Source organism: Berghia stephanieae, chromosome 3 (genome assembly GCF_034508935.2).
Source record: "Berghia stephanieae isolate SIO BIC M18660-M18661 chromosome 3, UCSD_Bste_1.3, whole genome shotgun sequence".
NCBI classification, from domain to species: domain Eukaryota; kingdom Metazoa; phylum Mollusca; class Gastropoda; order Nudibranchia; family Aeolidiidae; genus Berghia; species Berghia stephanieae.
In genome coordinates, this window is record NC_088362.1 from 80,125,817 (window position 1) to 80,144,225 (window position 18,409).

The 18,409-nt window shown below is 34.7% G+C and overlaps 1 protein-coding gene across 1 annotated transcript in view; it reads left to right on the forward strand.

Moving 5' to 3' along the window:
- LOC144968568 (organic anion transporter 3-like) overlaps positions 1-14,665 on the forward strand; it is a 46,903-nt gene extending 32,238 nt beyond the window's left edge. Inside the window, exon 3 of the mRNA XM_078907045.1 lies at positions 10,598-14,665. Within this exon, the coding sequence (XP_078763171.1) occupies positions 10,598-12,132 (1,535 nt within the window). The 3' untranslated portion in view covers positions 12,133-14,665. The remainder of the gene's footprint in view (positions 1-10,597) is intronic.
- Positions 14,666-18,409: the final 3,744 nt, after the last annotated feature.

Sequence of the window (18,409 nt, forward strand, 5' to 3'; positions counted from 1 at the left end):
AACTTGTATTACTGTAATATGTTTTGTTTTATATCATTGTAAAGCGCTTGGAGCGTGTGACAATGGGATAAAGCGCTATATGAATTCCATTTATTATTATTATTGTTATTATTATTATTATTATTATTATTATTATTATTATTATTATTATTATTATTATTATTATTATTATTATTATTATTATATTATTAGTTTGTTGTTATTAATTATTATTATTATTATTATTATTATTATTGTTATTATTATTATTATTATTATTATTATTATTATTATTATTATTATTATTATTATTGAAAAGGTCATAAATTTTGAATAATGTCATCTAATCTTTTAGCAAGAAAAATAATGTTGTATGCCTACTCACTGATCATTGAGACCTTACTTAGACTATACTCATAAAAAGAATATTGACTCGAAGAAACTATTACCATCTCTCTCTCTCTCTCTCTCTCTCTCTCTCTCTCTCTCTCTCTCTCTCTCTCTCTCTCTCTCTCTCTCTCTCTCTCTTTTCTGACGGACTATGAGGAATACTGGTGACACAAACCTGTGTATGTTGGCAACTAAAGTTGTTTCATACTACTGATGAGCTTTACTTAAATACATAATACAGTCAGGGTGTAAAAAAAAAAAGCTGGACTTGCTTGTTGCCATGTAGTTTTATGACTCGCAACCTTCGTAAAATACTGATAAAATCGATTGCTGTGAGCCTTTATCAGAGAGCCACGCACAATAGTATCCCATCTAAGAGTTGATGGGGTGAGTTATGGCTTTTTTCCTTTAGACCCAAATTGTTATAAATGCGATCCATAGCATCAAAACGACAATAGAAGAGTAAAGTTGGTGCAATAAAATAAACAACATCACGTGACCATTTTAGAAGCACGTGGCAAAACACATGTTCCTGGCTTTGACAGCTCACCTTCCAATGTAAATTATAGAAAAAAATAACCATTAAAAAATGTCTGTTAGGTGTCAAAAGAAACACATATTCATAAATACTCGATCACGCGTCAAATAATATCTAAATATTGATTTTTTATTAAACAAATGGTAAAATTTATCAAAAATTACTGTCGGTCTATTTTTAGACCACGGTCAAGATTATTCACCAAAATCAATGCGCTTGTGTGAACAAAACAAGAACTCTTTGAAATCTGGTTTTCGGAATAATTTAGCCATATACAAAGAATTTAACTAAATAACAATTTAAATTGTACGTGTTTGTTTTTAACTGAATGTGTATTATCTACAATTTGAACGACAAAAACGGGAGACCTGTTTTGTGCGCAACGTTGTCCGGCTGCTAAAGTTCCTAATCACCAGCAAAGAATGGCAGTCCAACTCATGCAAAGGTAAGATTCCAATTTCAGTGTTTGAGTTTGTAATTTGTATCGATTGGTTTTGAGAGCAGGAAACGATTTAGTTCAATGTTAATCCATAATAGCGTTCGGGTATTTAACTTTGGATGTCTCACCGGCATAATTTTAGAATGCGTTGTTTATTTGTTTTCATTTCACTTCGCAATTTCACTGTCAGTGTCAGTCATTACAGTACAGCTTCACTCGCCGATTCTCACTTACAGAGTTTACGTTTCCTTCACTTATGTCTGCTTCATGCTCATTCAGTGAGTGATTCGAATACTGTGTGAGAGAAAACACTTTTCGTAATTTATGACATTTTATGGGTAACGTTTACAATCTAGAACGTGTGTCAGTCATAACTTGACCGAAAAAGAAAACAGAAAGGAACAAAAAAAAAAAAAAAAAAAAGCCGACACCCCCCTCCTCAGCAGGTGGAATCTCAACAAAAGTTGTATTTTTTAAATCCTCATCTTTCGTGGTGCGAAGCTTTCATCGCTTGTCATATTTTATTGACTCTCGCTCTTTCCTAACCTGATAATAGATTTCGAAACAATCTTTAGGTCTTCATTCTCTCATTATCTGTTCATGACTGGAACTGGAAAAGGAACAAGACAAAGGCAAAGGGTCTCTGCCACCGATTTTCAATATCTTATGTTGTTTGAGGGATTTAAGTTGGTAGCCGTTTTTGCCACATAAGACTTTTTGTTATTGTTTTTGGTGAGAGTCGATGGGAGAAGGAATGGCAGAGAGGGAGGAAGGGGTGGTGAAAAAATGAGAATGTCTGGGAAAAGAAAATGTCCCACTCAACCCCTTATCGCATCTTTGATATTTGGCAGGTGTCAAACTACATGTATGACGTTTTGGATCTTCCAAGCCTATTCGCCTTATTTGGTCGGTAGCTGTGTGAAAGAAAACATATTTTATTGTAAAATGCAGGGAGTGCGGTCTGATATTTTCGTCATCGCTATGATTATTCCCAGACAGGGTCTGCCAATAACGAAAATTGGTTGTTCCCAGACAGATAGAGGGAAAAAAAACCCAATATTTTTGTATTAAAAAGAAAACAAACAATTTTAAGAAATTCATGCTCAGAAACTGAACAAGGCCAAACAAAAAAGGAGAAAAGAGTAGACTCGCTCAAAAAAAAAAAAAAAAAAAAAAAAAAAAAGGGGGGTGGGGGGGGGGGGGGGGGGGGGGGGAGGGAAAGCGATTGAATTCGAATCTGTGCAGCTAAAATGGGCAACGAGTTTCCCTTGGCTCAAGAGAAGTGAAAATGAAAAAACTGTGCTTAAGTTTTTGTATGAGTGTTGGGGGGGGGGGGGGGGGGGTCGTTGGGGGTTTTGTTACAGTTTTATACACATCCCTGTTAGTTCAATCAATTTTGTGGGTAATGATCAAGAGGGGCCTGGTCCTACAACTCTTTACGGATTTACCTTGGATTGAAATGAAAACTAAACCTCTCTGATTACTTTAGATTACCTAATTTTATTTCTACGTTTTTTTATGAAGAAGAAGCTTTTTAGGATTTTGTAATTCATAGGAATCACCATGATATGTGAAATGATGTCTTATCTAAATTTTGCCTCAGGAATAATAAGCGAACCATTTTGAAAAGCTCTCTCTGTTGATCGAATTATCAAAAATTTTATTTGTGATCAGATATTTTATTTGACTTTAAAGTGAAATCTAGAGGCATTAAAATTTCAATGTTTATTAGACTTTTCTTATGTGATCAGAAAGTTAAATACAGGAAATATTGATCAAATGAGTTCACCGGAAGGTAAATAAAAGCCCATTTTTTAAAAAGCTAATCGACATTGCTTGGTTATGTAATCTTGCCTTCATGATCATAAACCTCTGATAAAATTAGACCTGACCCAACGGTTTTAACAACCTTGTGGTATCTGAGTTCCAGGTCCATTATGTTTTCTAATGTTTTTATTGAATATAAGCAAACCATTAAGAAATAGGTCATGTCTATCTCATCTCATGTAGTTCCATATCTGAAGCAGACGTCGGAGGTCATCTTCCGCCAAGCTGATCTATCTCTTGCCAATTCTATTAAAGCAGCACCACCTTTCTCAGCTTCTTATCCCTTTCAAATACGTTATTCTTTGTCTTCCTCTTATTCTTTTTCCATTCATCTTTCCAGTCAAGGCGAGTATTTCCAAACCAGGGTGGCGGATAATGTGTCCTAAAAATTCCATTTGGCGTTTGATGATTTTTGTTATCAGTGACCTTTTTCTGTTTGCCATTTCTAAAATTTCTTCATTTCTTTTCCTTTCCATCCATGACACCTTCATCATTCTTCTGTAAAACCACATTTCCACTGCCTCCAGTCTTTTAACCATGGTCTTGTTTATGGTCCAGCTCTCACAACCATATAGCAGCACAGACAGTACATAGCAATCCAGGACTTTGTCTATATATTCAACATTGAATGATATTTCTTCTTACATTGAAATAAGTGGTTCTTTAGAGTAATAAGGCTCATGGAACTGGAGTTTTTCCTGTTTCTGTAACATGAAGCAACAGACCTTAAATAGTGCTTGATAACTTTCTTAAAAAATAAATGGTATTTCATTTTACTTTGAAATAATTGGTCCTTTAGAGTCATAAGGCTCATGGAACTGGAGTTTTTCCTGTAACATGAAGCGACAGACTGTAACAAGTGCTTGCTGAAATCTGAATAAGTTGCACATTTACATTTTACTTGTAGAGTTAGATCCAGTTATTCATTCAAACATTGGTAACTTAATTTCGAATTGTCATTTAATTAATACATATAAAGTTAAATAAATCCAATGATAATAATTGATAAAATAAGGTAATTATAACTTTTATTCATTGTTTGGTCCATATGAATTTTACTTTATGATTTTGTGTGAGATGATATTGCTTTTTATGGGACCATGGGAAAATGGTTTAGAATGCCATGCTTATCTTTTTTTTTCAGATTAAATAACATTACAACAAGAATGAGTCTCTGCATTCCTTTAATTGTTCTGGAAGCATTGGCCTGCCTATACCATGGGAATTAATCAATTTATATTCAGGAAGAAGTATCATAATTATTATTAATTATTATTATCATCATCATCATCATCATTGAGTCTTATCCTTCAAGATTATCAAAATGGCTTTCATGTTACTGTATCTTATAGAATTCCTCATATATCATTATGGACCCTTCTTTGTTTTTTGTTTTTTTATCGGAATTAATGTTTTTCTTCTACTTCTATATTCTATATTCTTCATAAAACCTCTCAGCTTTATTGACCTAATCTAGAGACTAGAGAGCGGTGATTAAGAGAACAGGACCATATTTTGCTTTCGAGCGTTTCTTAATTTTAAAAGCAGCTTACTGTAGTTTGTAAAGATTTTTTAAAACTTTTTTCTAATGACAGTGTCTAATACACGTTAAAACCAATGCATATCTATCCCTATGTAATTTTTGGCAGTGATCTCTCCATTTTAATGGTATTGGCTCCTGTTTATTTATAAAAATGCCCTGTGAGCTTGTTATACACTTGAAAGAAACATTTACATAGTGAAGTCAAGAAGAATATAGCAAAAGAAACCTGCTTCCTTGGTTATGAATAAGAAATTTAAAAAGAAATAGGCAATGACCTCTTTATCTTGTCTACCATTTAACTTTATAATAATTTTTTAAAGTTTATTATATCCTTTTCTATATTTATAATTTAATTTATCAGCAAGATAAGAGTACTGATGAAACCATCTATATAGCTGATTTGTAATGGTAGTAGAATTTGATAGATGGGACCATGTGATGTCGCAGAACATATTTTTAAAAATTGTATTGCATTGTTTCATTTATCAGCAACATCATATTAAATAATGCAGTGGCTTAATCACAAACTTTCTGCACTTCATATGCAAGACAGTGATGCTTTTGTGCTACATTTCTCGAAATATTCACAAAGTTTCTGTATTTTGTAAATAAGACCATGGCGCTTTTGTCTTAACTGGTTAGTCGCAAATTCTGCCGTTGTATTCCAGTTCTCGAATAAAATTCTTTTCTATTTATTCTATTTATTTGCAAAGTTTCTGCACTTTATAAACAAGAACATGATGCTTATGACTGGACAGGTTAATCGCAAATTCTTCCTTTGTGTTCCATTTCTCGAATCAAATTCTATTAAATAATCATTTTAATGGCAAACTTTCTGCACTTGATAATTATATGCAAGACCATAATACTAAAGTCTACACAGGTTAATCGAAAAAATTTTTATTCTCTATTGTCTTCTGGCGCTTTTCTATTCACTTCACAGGTTAATCACATGTTCTGGCTAAGAAGTGCATTTCTTGAATCAGAACCTTTTTTAACCAAAGCTTTTGCTGAGGCTCTTACATCACAGATTTTTAAAATGGAACTACACAGTTTCAGTAATAATTATCAATTTTTTTCTTTTTTTTTTCTTTCTCTTTCACAGGATGAGAATACAAGCATACCTTTAATGGAGAAACATCATATCTATATTTTTTTAAATGATTTCAGTATGAATAACATGAATATGAATGAAATGACAATAAATATGATATAAATTTATAATCTGTTTTTAATTTATTTGGATTTCACAAGTTGTGTTATGGCACTCAGATACAGCATAACGGGTGAGACTGAGAACCAATCCTCACAATAGCACTAGAGGTCTTGTATATGCAAGGTGTGATTTCCATTGATACAGTTTAAAGACTGTCCTGTTTTTATTCATTCTGGTGAACGCTGTAGGGTTGTTTTTTTGTTTCTTGTTTTAAAAAAGATTTTTTTCTTTCAATCTAAGTCTAAGACTTGATTGAATTCTGACTCAATGCAAATCAACTTTGTTCCAACTCCTCAACTTCAAATTACAATGAACTTGTGCGCCCTTCCTTCTCTGTTAACCTACAGGTTATTGGATATGTAACTTTAATACATATATGTACGTCTACCACAATGTTAAACTAGCAATTTATCTAAATATCTTGCAATCGTCTTTTGTAATAACTTTTCATTCTGGGTTACACATAAAAGTTAGCACTGCCGGGTTACAAAAGTACTTTGATGTTAAAAAGATCAGCATCCTGTCATCTTACTTATATATTGGCAGGTGTAAGAATTATTCATTTTGCAAGTCATCATCGTCACAGTTTCGCACCAACACCGAACCCACTCCACAGCATCTGGGGAGCAGACTCTTGGGTCATGGTCAGTGCAGCTGAGCGCATCCTGGCATTCTCTAAGGATGTCTGCTCTGGGCACCCACATGTACACAAGCTACTCTCAACCAGCCCCCACTTTTTCATGCTTCCAGTTGTTCTCACAAGTTTTGCCTGTGCTCTGTTCAGTGTTACCAATTCATTCCTGGGGAGCTCAGTTCCGTAGGACAGTTCTTCTCTCAGATCTCCAACAGCTTCATTTGCATGATTGTTCCACTCTCTCAACGTGGAACGCCTGTATACAGCTGCATGGTCAGGGTTGATGCTTTCTTCCATCGTGAAGCTCTTTCTCGACTTCAGTCTACTTGTCATTGGGCTGTGCCTTGGGTGCCTTGGGTCCATTTTCTATTCATATTTCTGGGCTTTGGAATCAGTGGCTCTTTGAATGTATGGAGGTGCAATGCCAGCCAGCCGATGGAGGACTGGAACTGCAGTCGGTTTCAAGTTACTCTAATGATCCGGCAGGTGTTATTTTGACATGGCAGGATCTTACTCAGACTGGTGAGACCTATTCGGCTGATGAATAGCAGAGGGCTACTATGGTTGTCCTGACTGTTTTCGGATCTGCTCCCCATGGCGTGTAAGTTTTTGCCTCTTTTCTTAGGAAGTTGTTTCTTGTGGCCACCTTTGCTTTTGTTTTCTTTGTGTTCTGAGAAAAGGACATTGTGCGGTCTACGGTAACACCGAAGTACATGGGAAATGTGTTTTTATCCAATATGTTCCCATTCCAGATGTTCAGTTTCCTGTTTTCTTTAGGCTTGGCGGTTCTTTAAATGGAAAGCACACACTTGAGTTTTTCCTGGGTTGGCAAGTGAGTTCTTTAAATGTGGCCTCAGAGAGTGGCTCCAGGACATCCGTTAGTCTCTCCTCAATGGTCTTGAAATCAGAGGCCTGGGACACAAGACACAGATCATATAGAAACCCCCTGATGTTCTCAAAATGAGGTTGGTCGTTGGTATAAACGTTGAAAAGGATATGTGCAAGTACCGATCCTTGAGGGAGTCCGTTCTTTTGTGATCTGCTTTTCTTCCCATCCATTTCCACAAAAAAGTGACGGTTTGACATAAGGAATTTTATTATTGCAACTATTTTTGTGTTACGAGTTACCCTTGCAACCTTTAGGAGCAGTTTCCTATGATTTACTGTGTCATAGGCAGCTGCCAGGTCCACGAACACAGTTCATATAATTTGTTTGTTCTCGTAGAGATGACTGATCCTACCTCAATGGCGATAGGTCTGTATACTGATTTTGGAATGGGGTTTGCCGACAGTTTTTGACATATCTGGAAGACACAAATGCAAGGTCTGGGTTGTAGCCTGTTCTCCAGCAAGCGCTTGGAAGGGATGCTTCATGCGTCATAGAAGAGTGTCAGATTATATTGGTCAGCCCATTCCTCAACAGTATCTCCATCTTTGTTGTTCTCATTGTATCCCCATTTGGTGCTGTGGCAGTTAAAGTCACCTATCACAATCATTGGTTTCTCACTAATGGTGGATGTAACTGGCCACTTGAATGGCGTTGGTGGAGGTTTGTTGACAGTAATATCACATTGAAGTGTCTGCTTTCAATTCTGAGAATTTCTACCTCACTTACTGTCATGTCCTGGTTGTATGTCACTATTGTTTTGTCTTTGACTTTGACGTAGTTAACGCTACCGTGAATGTTGCTTTCATGTTGTTTGACTAAATGCATGCCAGGGATGTTTAGTGCCACGGTCTTGTGCGTCTCTTGTAGTCGTAGACAGTACAGAGTTGCGTCGCTGGATTACTACAACACACACAACACCAACATTTTGCAAGTATCTTTAACACTTTTTTAAATCATTAATAAACGGTGATACTGACAACAACAATAATAATTGTTATTGTTATTATTATTATATTGTTATTATTATTATTTATTATTATTATTATTATTATTATTATTATTATTATTATTATTTATTATTATTATTATTATTATTATTATTATTATTATTATTATTATTATTATTATTATTATTATTATTATTAGTAATAGTAGTAGTAGTATAGTAGTAGAGGTCTTGTAGTAGAAATAGTAATAGTATCCGTTGGACCAAGTACATAAATATGAATATTTATACAGCGCATTTCTACAGATAGCCGTGAGCAATGCGCTTCAAAATGTTTCATATTTATCCCCCCACTTCAACAAGCCGTGTGGAACCATATTTCTTTGTCATACAGCCTGTTAGGCGACCCTTGTGTACTTAAACTGTCACTACACTAACCGCCATTTCTGTAGCCAGATACTCATTCAATCGAGTGGGGTAATGTGTGTATAATTTTTCACGATTAGTCACCCATCCTATTACTGATCACACTTAGCATTGGCATTGCTCGACTTTTGTGACAAGACGAAAACCGTACCGCTAAGCCATACGGTCCATTAGTTCTAGATATCTAGTATAAAAGTCTATAGTTTTGTGGTATCAGTGGTTATAATACAGTAGTGGTAGTGCAGTTATAGTTATAGTGTAGAAGTAGTAGTTGTCTTCTGTCAAAAGGGTCATCTGAGCGAAGAGATAGGAGATAGATTCGAATTTACTCTCTTCATTACATTGACCGTATGCTTTGACTTTGATCATTTGATGCGCTGTAAAAAAAAAAAAAGTATGGTCCGCCTTAACCAAAGACAAGCAACCATCTTCGTTTCCCTGGACAAGATATGGTTTTGTTTACGGGAGGAGGGGGAACCATGATTATGGTTTTCCTATAAATAAAAGAAGGGTTATTTTGGCGATAAAAAAATATGATCGTGGCCTCCCTAGCTATCTCAGACTCGGAGTAAACAGCTTGAATTTATTCGCGCCAACTTCAGTTTGCTGCCTTAGCAACATGTAAACAAAAAGTTGGTTGGATGCGCTTGACATTACTAAAGGTCAATTGCAGCATAGTTCGGGTCATTTATAAAAAAATCTGGGTCACGTTTGATGTCAAATATCCGGTCACGTGATGTTGTTTATTTTATTGCACCAACTTTACTCTTCTATACATTGCGATGATTTAGATACTGAAATGTGCATTTATAGCTGCAAATATAAAACTACTGTTGAGTTTAAATGTTTTTTATTTTGAGGGCACGAGTTTAGTTTTTTAAAAGTGCGGCAAAACAAAGATTTCATATTTTTATACATTGAACTCAAAACCGACAAATGGATTCTGGTTGTCACAGGCCAGATTGATGAAATAAAGCTACCGTTGAAGAAATTTTCCGTTTACTTTGACATATAAATAAGAATTTTCAAAAGAGAACGCTTGTTGTCCCACAAAACAGTGTTTTCAAAACACTTAACACAGACAAAAACTAAACAATACTATGATATATTATGATGATATATTATTATATATAAATTGACCAAGGTAGATAATGTATCTCAGCGGCATTATTGGTTAGGCTGTTTTTTTAAAAATAAAATAGATTATTAGTTTTCCAATAAGAGTCAAATTACAAAGTATAAGATGTAACCAGTGACTTTTTGAAAGAGATTGGAAAAATATAATGTTATGACTTTGGGGACGGACTTGTGTCTCCCTTTACCGTCAAAAGAGTAACATAATATAATAACACAATTCAATAGTTTTGTTAACACTCATAAGCTGCATAGACAGATCAGAATGACAATATCACGTCCCAGTTATGTTGAACTTTGCTCAGGTGCACCTTTATTCTTGGGTTGACCACTATAACTATAACGAGGAACAGTTGTAGCCTTGATCTTCGCTTCTATTTCTTCAAACCATGTCCAGGTAAATATCTTGCGAAAATTCTCCAAGACTTGTTCTTTGAATCTAGTCCAAGATAAAGCATCAGTGTTTGGCAAAATATGACAATCACTAAAGTTGATGATGTTCGATAAACTTAACATTTCGAATTATAAACAATTAATCTGTCTTTAAAAAAGTTAAATTTAGGCACCATTTCCCGTAAAATGAATGTAATAAGTCAGATGAATCCATTTCGTTTAACCTTTTCTTTATATTTCCAGGAAAGGCAGAGTACGTCATAGAAGACGTTGCAGGATGCGGTCCATTTCAAGTAATACTTTCACTCACTTTAATTTTTGTAGGCAAGGCGGCTACAGCCTACACCACATTGTTTATGACATTTGGCAACTACAACCCAGGGTGGAGATGCCTGGACAACGTGACAAGTAATAGCACAAACAGCACCAGAAACAATTTTATTAACCTAGAATATACTGAAGGTTCCTGTGATGATTACAAGAAGTGTCACAATGTGGAATTCAACCGTGAGACTTCAACTGTGGTTACAGAATGGGGACTTTTATGTGACAAAGAATGGTTAGGTTCAATAATTATTTCTCTGCAAATGGTCGGCATGCTTATTGGTTCTTTGGTTGGCGGACAATTATCTGATTTATTTGGAAGAAAAATTATTTTATTCAGTTCTATATTTGCTTGCGCTGTATTACATCTACTATCATCCTTCTCTGTATCATTGCCGATGTTTTTCGTTTTGAAATTTGCACTTGGTATATTTTGTACATGTGTTCTGATACTTTTATTTATTTATACTGCCGAATTCATGACTGTGAATTGGAGGGCTCCTTTAATGAATGTGCCGTTATGGTACCTTGGAGCTATAATGCAAGCTTTAATTGTAATGGGATTTAAAGATTGGCGAAATGTAGAGCGAGTGGGGTGTGCAATTTATGTAATTCTATTTATTCCAGTATTCTGGGTACCAGAAAGTTTGAGATGGCTTGAAGTTAAAGGCAAAAAGAAGAAATTTCACAAGGTTGCCCAAAAAATAACCAAACTGAATGTTAAAACGGTTTCATCGTTTGAAGAATTTGAGATAACAAAATGTAATGGAAACGCGCATGATGATAAAAAATACTCGGTTCTTGATTTATTTCGCCCTGGCTACAAATTGTTTACATTCATCGTTGGTTTTCTCAATTTTATATTCAGTCTCTTTTATTATGCTCTCTCATTTGGAGTGAAATCTTTCTACGGCGATTTTTACATAAACATGATTATCTATAATGTTATTTCTATTCCATTTAGTTGTATTACAATGCTGAGCGTGAGATACGGACGTCGACTTCCGACAGGTATGGTGTTTTCGGGTAGTTCTGTTGCCCTCTCATTTGCAGCTGTTGGTTGTTTACTCTCAGGATCAGATGGCGCAAAAGCAACGGGTAGCACTATTCTGATATCTTTAGCTAAAGGAATGGCGGATGGTGCCTGGGGAGTTATATTTGTAAGAGTTACAGAAATATATCCAACTGTGATTCGCAGTTCTGCTCTGGGATTTGCAAGCCTATCAGCCCGTGTTGGAGCCATTCTAGCACCATTTGTGATTCCAAGTGACAAGCGTTATCTGTTTATATTTATCATTGTTTCAGCTATAGTCATGCTCTTCTCTTGTTTTCTCAATTATAAATTGCCCGAGACAAAAGATACACAATTAAAAGAAACATTTGATGATGAAACAAACCAAGAACTCAAAAACATGAATACTGATGATCTCACAAAGGGGTTAGAATCGGAATAAGATAATATCTAATATGCAAAGAGTTAGAATGGTAAAATAACGAAAAGGCTCCGACAATAACTTCACTCAAATCTTAATAGTCTTTACATTCGAAATAGTTTTGTCATGACCAACAATAATATAATATGAGGCAAATGTTACTGCTTATGTTCTTTCTCCTTCCTTTTGTCTCTATTGCTCTATTTACCAGAACCCCCCCCCCCCCCCCCCCCCCCCCCCACATGTTCAGGCTCTATTTTTACTTGTTTAGAATTAAACGGGATTCCATTTAATCGAAATTGTCAAAACATAATATTATGGAATCATATAAACTCCTTTGCGTATTGAGGTAACTCCAGTTCTCTTTGTCACAAAGCCCTATTCAAGAAAATCTACATCTCTCATCCACCTACTTGACATCCACAAATTAAGACCTCTTGCCGTTCTTTGCTGTACTTTACTTATTCTTCCCTCTATTATTGCTGTTGTTATTGTATTTTTTTTTCAATATTATGATGCTTCCCTACTTGAAAATTAAATAATTTGTAATTCTTAGGAGATATAAATAGAAGTAGCAATGATTTACTTGATAGATCAACAATTTACCTTCACAAGGATTAAATAACACTTCAAAATCATTAGAAGCATCAATTCTGGCAATCAACTTTCATTTTCAATAACTTTTAATGACTTAGAGATGCTCATGAAGTTCTGAAATTGGAGCGAAAATGTAATTCTACGAATTTCTCGTAGTAGTAGTCAGGTCTGTGTTTTGATTACTTTTAAACTATGTCAGTTGTCTGCATTTTTCGTTTCTTAATTCGAATAAATTTCTTTAAAATATCATAACTGTGTCATTTCACATTTAACTTGCATTTTTACAAAATCTAACTTGTGGCTACTTACAGAAAATATTTAAGAAATCAAACTTGCACGAGATAAAGTTAATTGACAAGTACAACAGCTTATAGGTCTATTTGTAAAGCAAGTTGTAATTTCAATCTGTATTATGATTGCCATGGTTAAGGATAACTAAACGTTTAAATCAAGTCGTCGCCTCGCTGTCAGGATCACAGGAAGTTGACAGTTTGACAGAAGTCATGGCACTTGGCTGTCATAAATCACAGTCGTAATAAATCTGTAAGAGAGTTAAACATAGTGATCATGATCATCATCATGCTCATCATAATCATCACGCTCATCATAATCATCATGATCACCATCAACATCATCATCATCAGCATCATCATTATCATCATCATCATCATCATCATCATCATCATCATCATCATCATCATCATCATCATCATCATCATCATCATCGTCGTCGTTGTCGTTAACAACAACAACAACAACAACAACAACAACAACAACAACAACAACAACAACAACAACAACAACAACAAAAAGATTGCTATTTATTGCAAATCATGTTATGTCAAGACTGCTATTTGGAGCACAAAAAAGAGGGAAATATGAAGTATAATTTCATCTCCAAATTTTCACAAATATAAAATATGTGCACGTTATAGTTATAGTTATACATTCTATTGCTTCTTTGTCAATATATGAAATACTGAATAGGACAGGAAATAAGACAAGGGTGAATATGAAAGGATAGTTTATTCTTCAAAATTTGTTATAAATTTGTTATAATCGTAACAAGTCAAAACCAGTTAATATTTTTAACCCTCTTCCGCACTAGGAGAGGACTGTCCCGGGACAGTCCTGTCCCAAATTTGTAACATATAGAATTTAGAGAAATCTTCCGCACCTATTGGGACGGGACAAAACAGTCCCGTTGTGTCCCAAGCCGTTGTGAAATGCTACAAAATCAACGGGACAGGACTGTCCCAGTCCCGTGTTCATATCGTTTGTGATAGTAGAAAATATAGCAGACTTCCGCACTAGGACAAAAAAGTCCCAGACTTGGCGGCGCCGTGTCAAAATTGAAATGCCTGTCTTTATTTTTGCATCCCTACTACTACTACTACTACTACTACTACTACTACTACTACTACTACTACTACTACTACTACTACTACTACTACTACTACTACGACTACTACTACTACTACTACTACTACTACTGCACTACTACCACTACTACTACTACTACTACTACTACTACTACTATTTCTACTGTTGCTTCTGCTGCTGCTAATGCCACTAATATATTAATACCTACATCCCTTACATGTGGTATTTATTTCCAATTTCATTGTATTTATTTTCCAACAATAGTCCACACTTTATTTTAGTTCACTGTCTTCTATACTGCATTACACAGTTCCTACCCGCCTCCCCTCTTTTAACATAATTAAGTACCCACCTTTTATAAATTTCTATTGCTCTGTTTTAATTCGCGCTTCCTCACAAAGTAGCATACAATTTCCTGCCCATCAATGTTTTTTGTTTATGCATCTTAACAACGCCACTACCACATTATCTCATTCGTCTGTAGTTTTTAATTCATCATGTGTTGTTGATGTAGGGGAAACCCGAAACGTCCATTTTATCTGTTTTCGTATATTAAACTGAAGCTTACATTCAATTTCACAGTTATGATTTATTTATTTATTTCAATTCTGAAAATAAAAAGGCAAGAACAATTCAAAAAATACCACGTACAGAAGGCATAGCAACATAAACATTTTCGGCAATTTAAAAACGTATGTTTATAAATATAATTTAAGAAGTGTCACTGTCACACTTTGTGACACAGCAGTAACGTGTCTAAAACCGGTCGCACATCTATTCGGTACCTTGTGGGATCAATTATCTTTATCGTTATTTATTTCGGGAATTTTCAATGAAAATATTTTAAAGTAAGTCCTTCTGAGCCACTTGGACTCATTGTAAGACAAATTAACTCCTTTAGAGCCTTGTAGCCAATGGTGCAGGAGTTATTCCGGTTTCAATAGCGCGAAGCGGACAATTAACGTATTTGTTTGAAAACCTTTGAACAGGACGCTAGTCTATCGCAGATTACTATCCCAGCTTGACAGGAACCCTTTTACACCTGAATGGAGTGAGTGATTGGAGTAAATTTTCTTGCTCTAGAAAGTACAAATTGGCTTCGGTCGGAATCGAACATAGAACCTCTGAGTCCAGAGTACAACGCGCTAACCATGGGCCATCTTGCCTCCTAAGTTTATAAATCCGGAACTTATCCATTTTGCTGTAGCGTTGAGCAGACAGATAACAGTTTAAAATTTAAAATAATAAAATTCCCTTTTTCATCCCATAGGGGAAATTTTTCTCGAGGGTCTATTCCAAGGGAAGACTGGAATAACCCAGGCGTCAGCCGCAATGCAGCGCCACAAATTGAGCTAGGGAGAGGTATAACCCAGGCGTTAGCCGCAGTGCAGCGCCGCAAATTGAGCTAGGCGAGGTTGCTTACTCAAGGCAACACAGCGCATCAGCGGGTGATCGAACTGATGCCTTTCGGGTACGAAGCAAAGACCGTACCACCGAGCCATGCTGACTTTCTATTATCCTCTTGAATGATGTTAGTCCGTCAAAGATTACTTTCATCAGCGAACTGGTACTAATTTGCACCTGGGTAAAATGAGGTGATTCCAAGAAAGTCATTATAAGATAAGATCTAAGATCACCATAGAGTCTACGGAATTGACCCTTGAGCAATCTTTGGGTCATTAAAGGATGCACCCAATATTGTTTTCTCTTTCAATTTGTCTTTTTTTTCTACGTAGTAAAGCACAGAAATATGCAACATCTCTTTCATCCATATATAGTAGTAGTAGTGTAGTAGTAGTAGTAGTAGTAGTAGTAGTAGTAGTAGTAGTTAGTAGTAGTAGTAGTAGTAGTAGTAGTAGTAGTAGTAGTGGTGGTAGAAGAGGTAGTAGTAGTAGTAGTAGTATAGTAGTAGTAGTAGTAGTAGTGTGTTGTTAGTTGTTGTTGTTGTAGTAGTAGTAGTAGTAATAGTAGAAAGTAGTAGTAGTAGTAGTAGTAAGTAGTAGTAGTAGTAGTAGTAGTAGTAGTAGCAGAGCAGCAGTCAGCATAGTAGTAGTAGTAGTAGTAGTAGTAGTAGTAGTAGTAGTAGTAGTAGTAGTAGTAGTAGTAGTAGTAGTAGTAGTAGTAGTGTAGTAGTTGTGTGTAGTAGTGTAGGAGCAGCATAATATTACTCTTGCTATAAGAATATTTCATGATTATATAAATCTTATGTAAACAAATCCCATTGTACAGTGTAAAAAATCATTATCGTCATGTCGTATCTTATGTTGATTCATAAAATGTGAATTATTAGAGTTGTACCAAGGACTTATTTTTTAAATTATTAATTTATAATTCAAACTATTAAATAACTAATCTATTAATTAGAAGATTTTACATTATTATTATCACCATTATAATTATCATTATATATTATTATATATATATTATTATTATTATTATTTATTATTATTATTATTATTATTATTATTATTATTATTATTATTATTATTATCATTATTATTATTAGTATTACTATTATTATCATTATTACTATCATTTTTTGCCTTGCTTTATTATTGATTTTATTTACTTGATTTGTTGATGAAAATATTATATTCTTGTGTGAGTTATATTGACAATTGCCTGCAAATAAACTTTTGAATCTTGTAAAAAAAAAAAAAAAAATAATGCATTCGCGCAGGTGTGTCCCGGGACAGTCCTGTCCTAGTGCGGAACCCCTTTTGAATAGAAGTTTTCTCCAGTGGGACAGGACAAATTTGTCCTGGGACAGTTTTGTCCTAGTGCGGAAGGAGTCTTAAGTCATGCATTGCTCATTTTAACTGACCGTCTCAAACCGGTCATTGTGTCGGGATGAAGTGGGTGCCAAAAGTTATTTTAACCTATTCATTGCCGTACTTTGAAAAAATAAACATGCATTTCCTCGTCTTCAAATATTGATCGATTTAAATTAATCCCACCTTGGCAAAATCGATCAAACCTAGGACTTCGGAAAGTCCCAGGTTAGATAGTTTTTGCGAAGGTGAAGGTTGTTTAAATCTATTGATATTTGAAGGATGAGTGGTTTGGTCCATTTCTAAATAGTGTTTTATTTTAACTGGTTTAAGTTAATTAAAATGATCAGACAAGTGAAATCTTGATTTTATTGTTATTTTTTTATGAAACTATTAATTCCCTTGATAAAAACTTAGCCAAGTCTTAGCCTATTATTTTGAATATCAATTCAACTTTCACAATCAAGGTTACCCGGCATAATATTGCTTTAAATAGATGAGTTCATTCTTTAGAAGAAGTGGTTTGTCACAGATTCTCTGTCCCTTAAGTGTGTCCAACCCATGGATATAAAAGATAGGACCTTAAAACAAAGTGGATGTGGTCTTTATTTTTTCGTTTGTTAAAATACGATGACTTTCGCCAGGCGCAGAGCCATTTCCATTTTAACGGAGTACTGTGTCTAAATCTCAAGTGTTTACCTTTGAAAACTCTTAATTCTCTATAAATTACTATCATAAGTCTTTGCGATTTCTTGCAATCATAAGACTTGATATGATATACATCTTTCTTTAAATTATAATGGTTAACTTTAGGCTTATGAAGGAATTCTTTTGTTTCCAAACAATATGAAGTATTTTTTTTATTTATGGCAAATAAAAACAAGTTGTATAGAGTCAACAGTTCCGAAGTTACTTCAGCCTTGTTTTTTACACTCGTGTTGGGCGATATCAGTATCAGAAATTTTCGATATCAATACGATACGATATAGTGCAGTAAAGTTAGGTGCCCCAAACGTAAACAATAACAAGTTGCTAGTGATTTCCGTTAGGGACCGGAATAATTTACGCACAATATAGGTCTCCCAATTTTGTAGTTTGAGTTGTAGGCAATACACTTTCAGTATTGAAAATATGTTTACATAAAATCTAACAGTTGCAGAAATAATAATATAAGACTAAATTATTCTGAAAATCAGGCTCCGAATAATTCTCGTTTTGTTCATACCAGCGCAATAATTTGCTCTGGTCTAAAAATAGATAGACGTAACTTTTGATAAATTTTACCTTTTGTTCCATAAAATATCCATATCTAGACATTATTTGATGCATGATCGAGTATTTATGAATATGTGTTTCTTTTGCCACCTAACAGCCAAATTTTAAAGGTTATTTTTTTCTATTATTTACATTGGAACGTGAGCTGTCAAGACAGGAACATGTGGTTTGCCACGTGCTTCTCGACCTTTGTTTACGTTTGGGGCACCTAACTTTACTGCTCTATAGTAGTGATACTGATATTTTAACAAGAAATAATGAATATTAGGGGA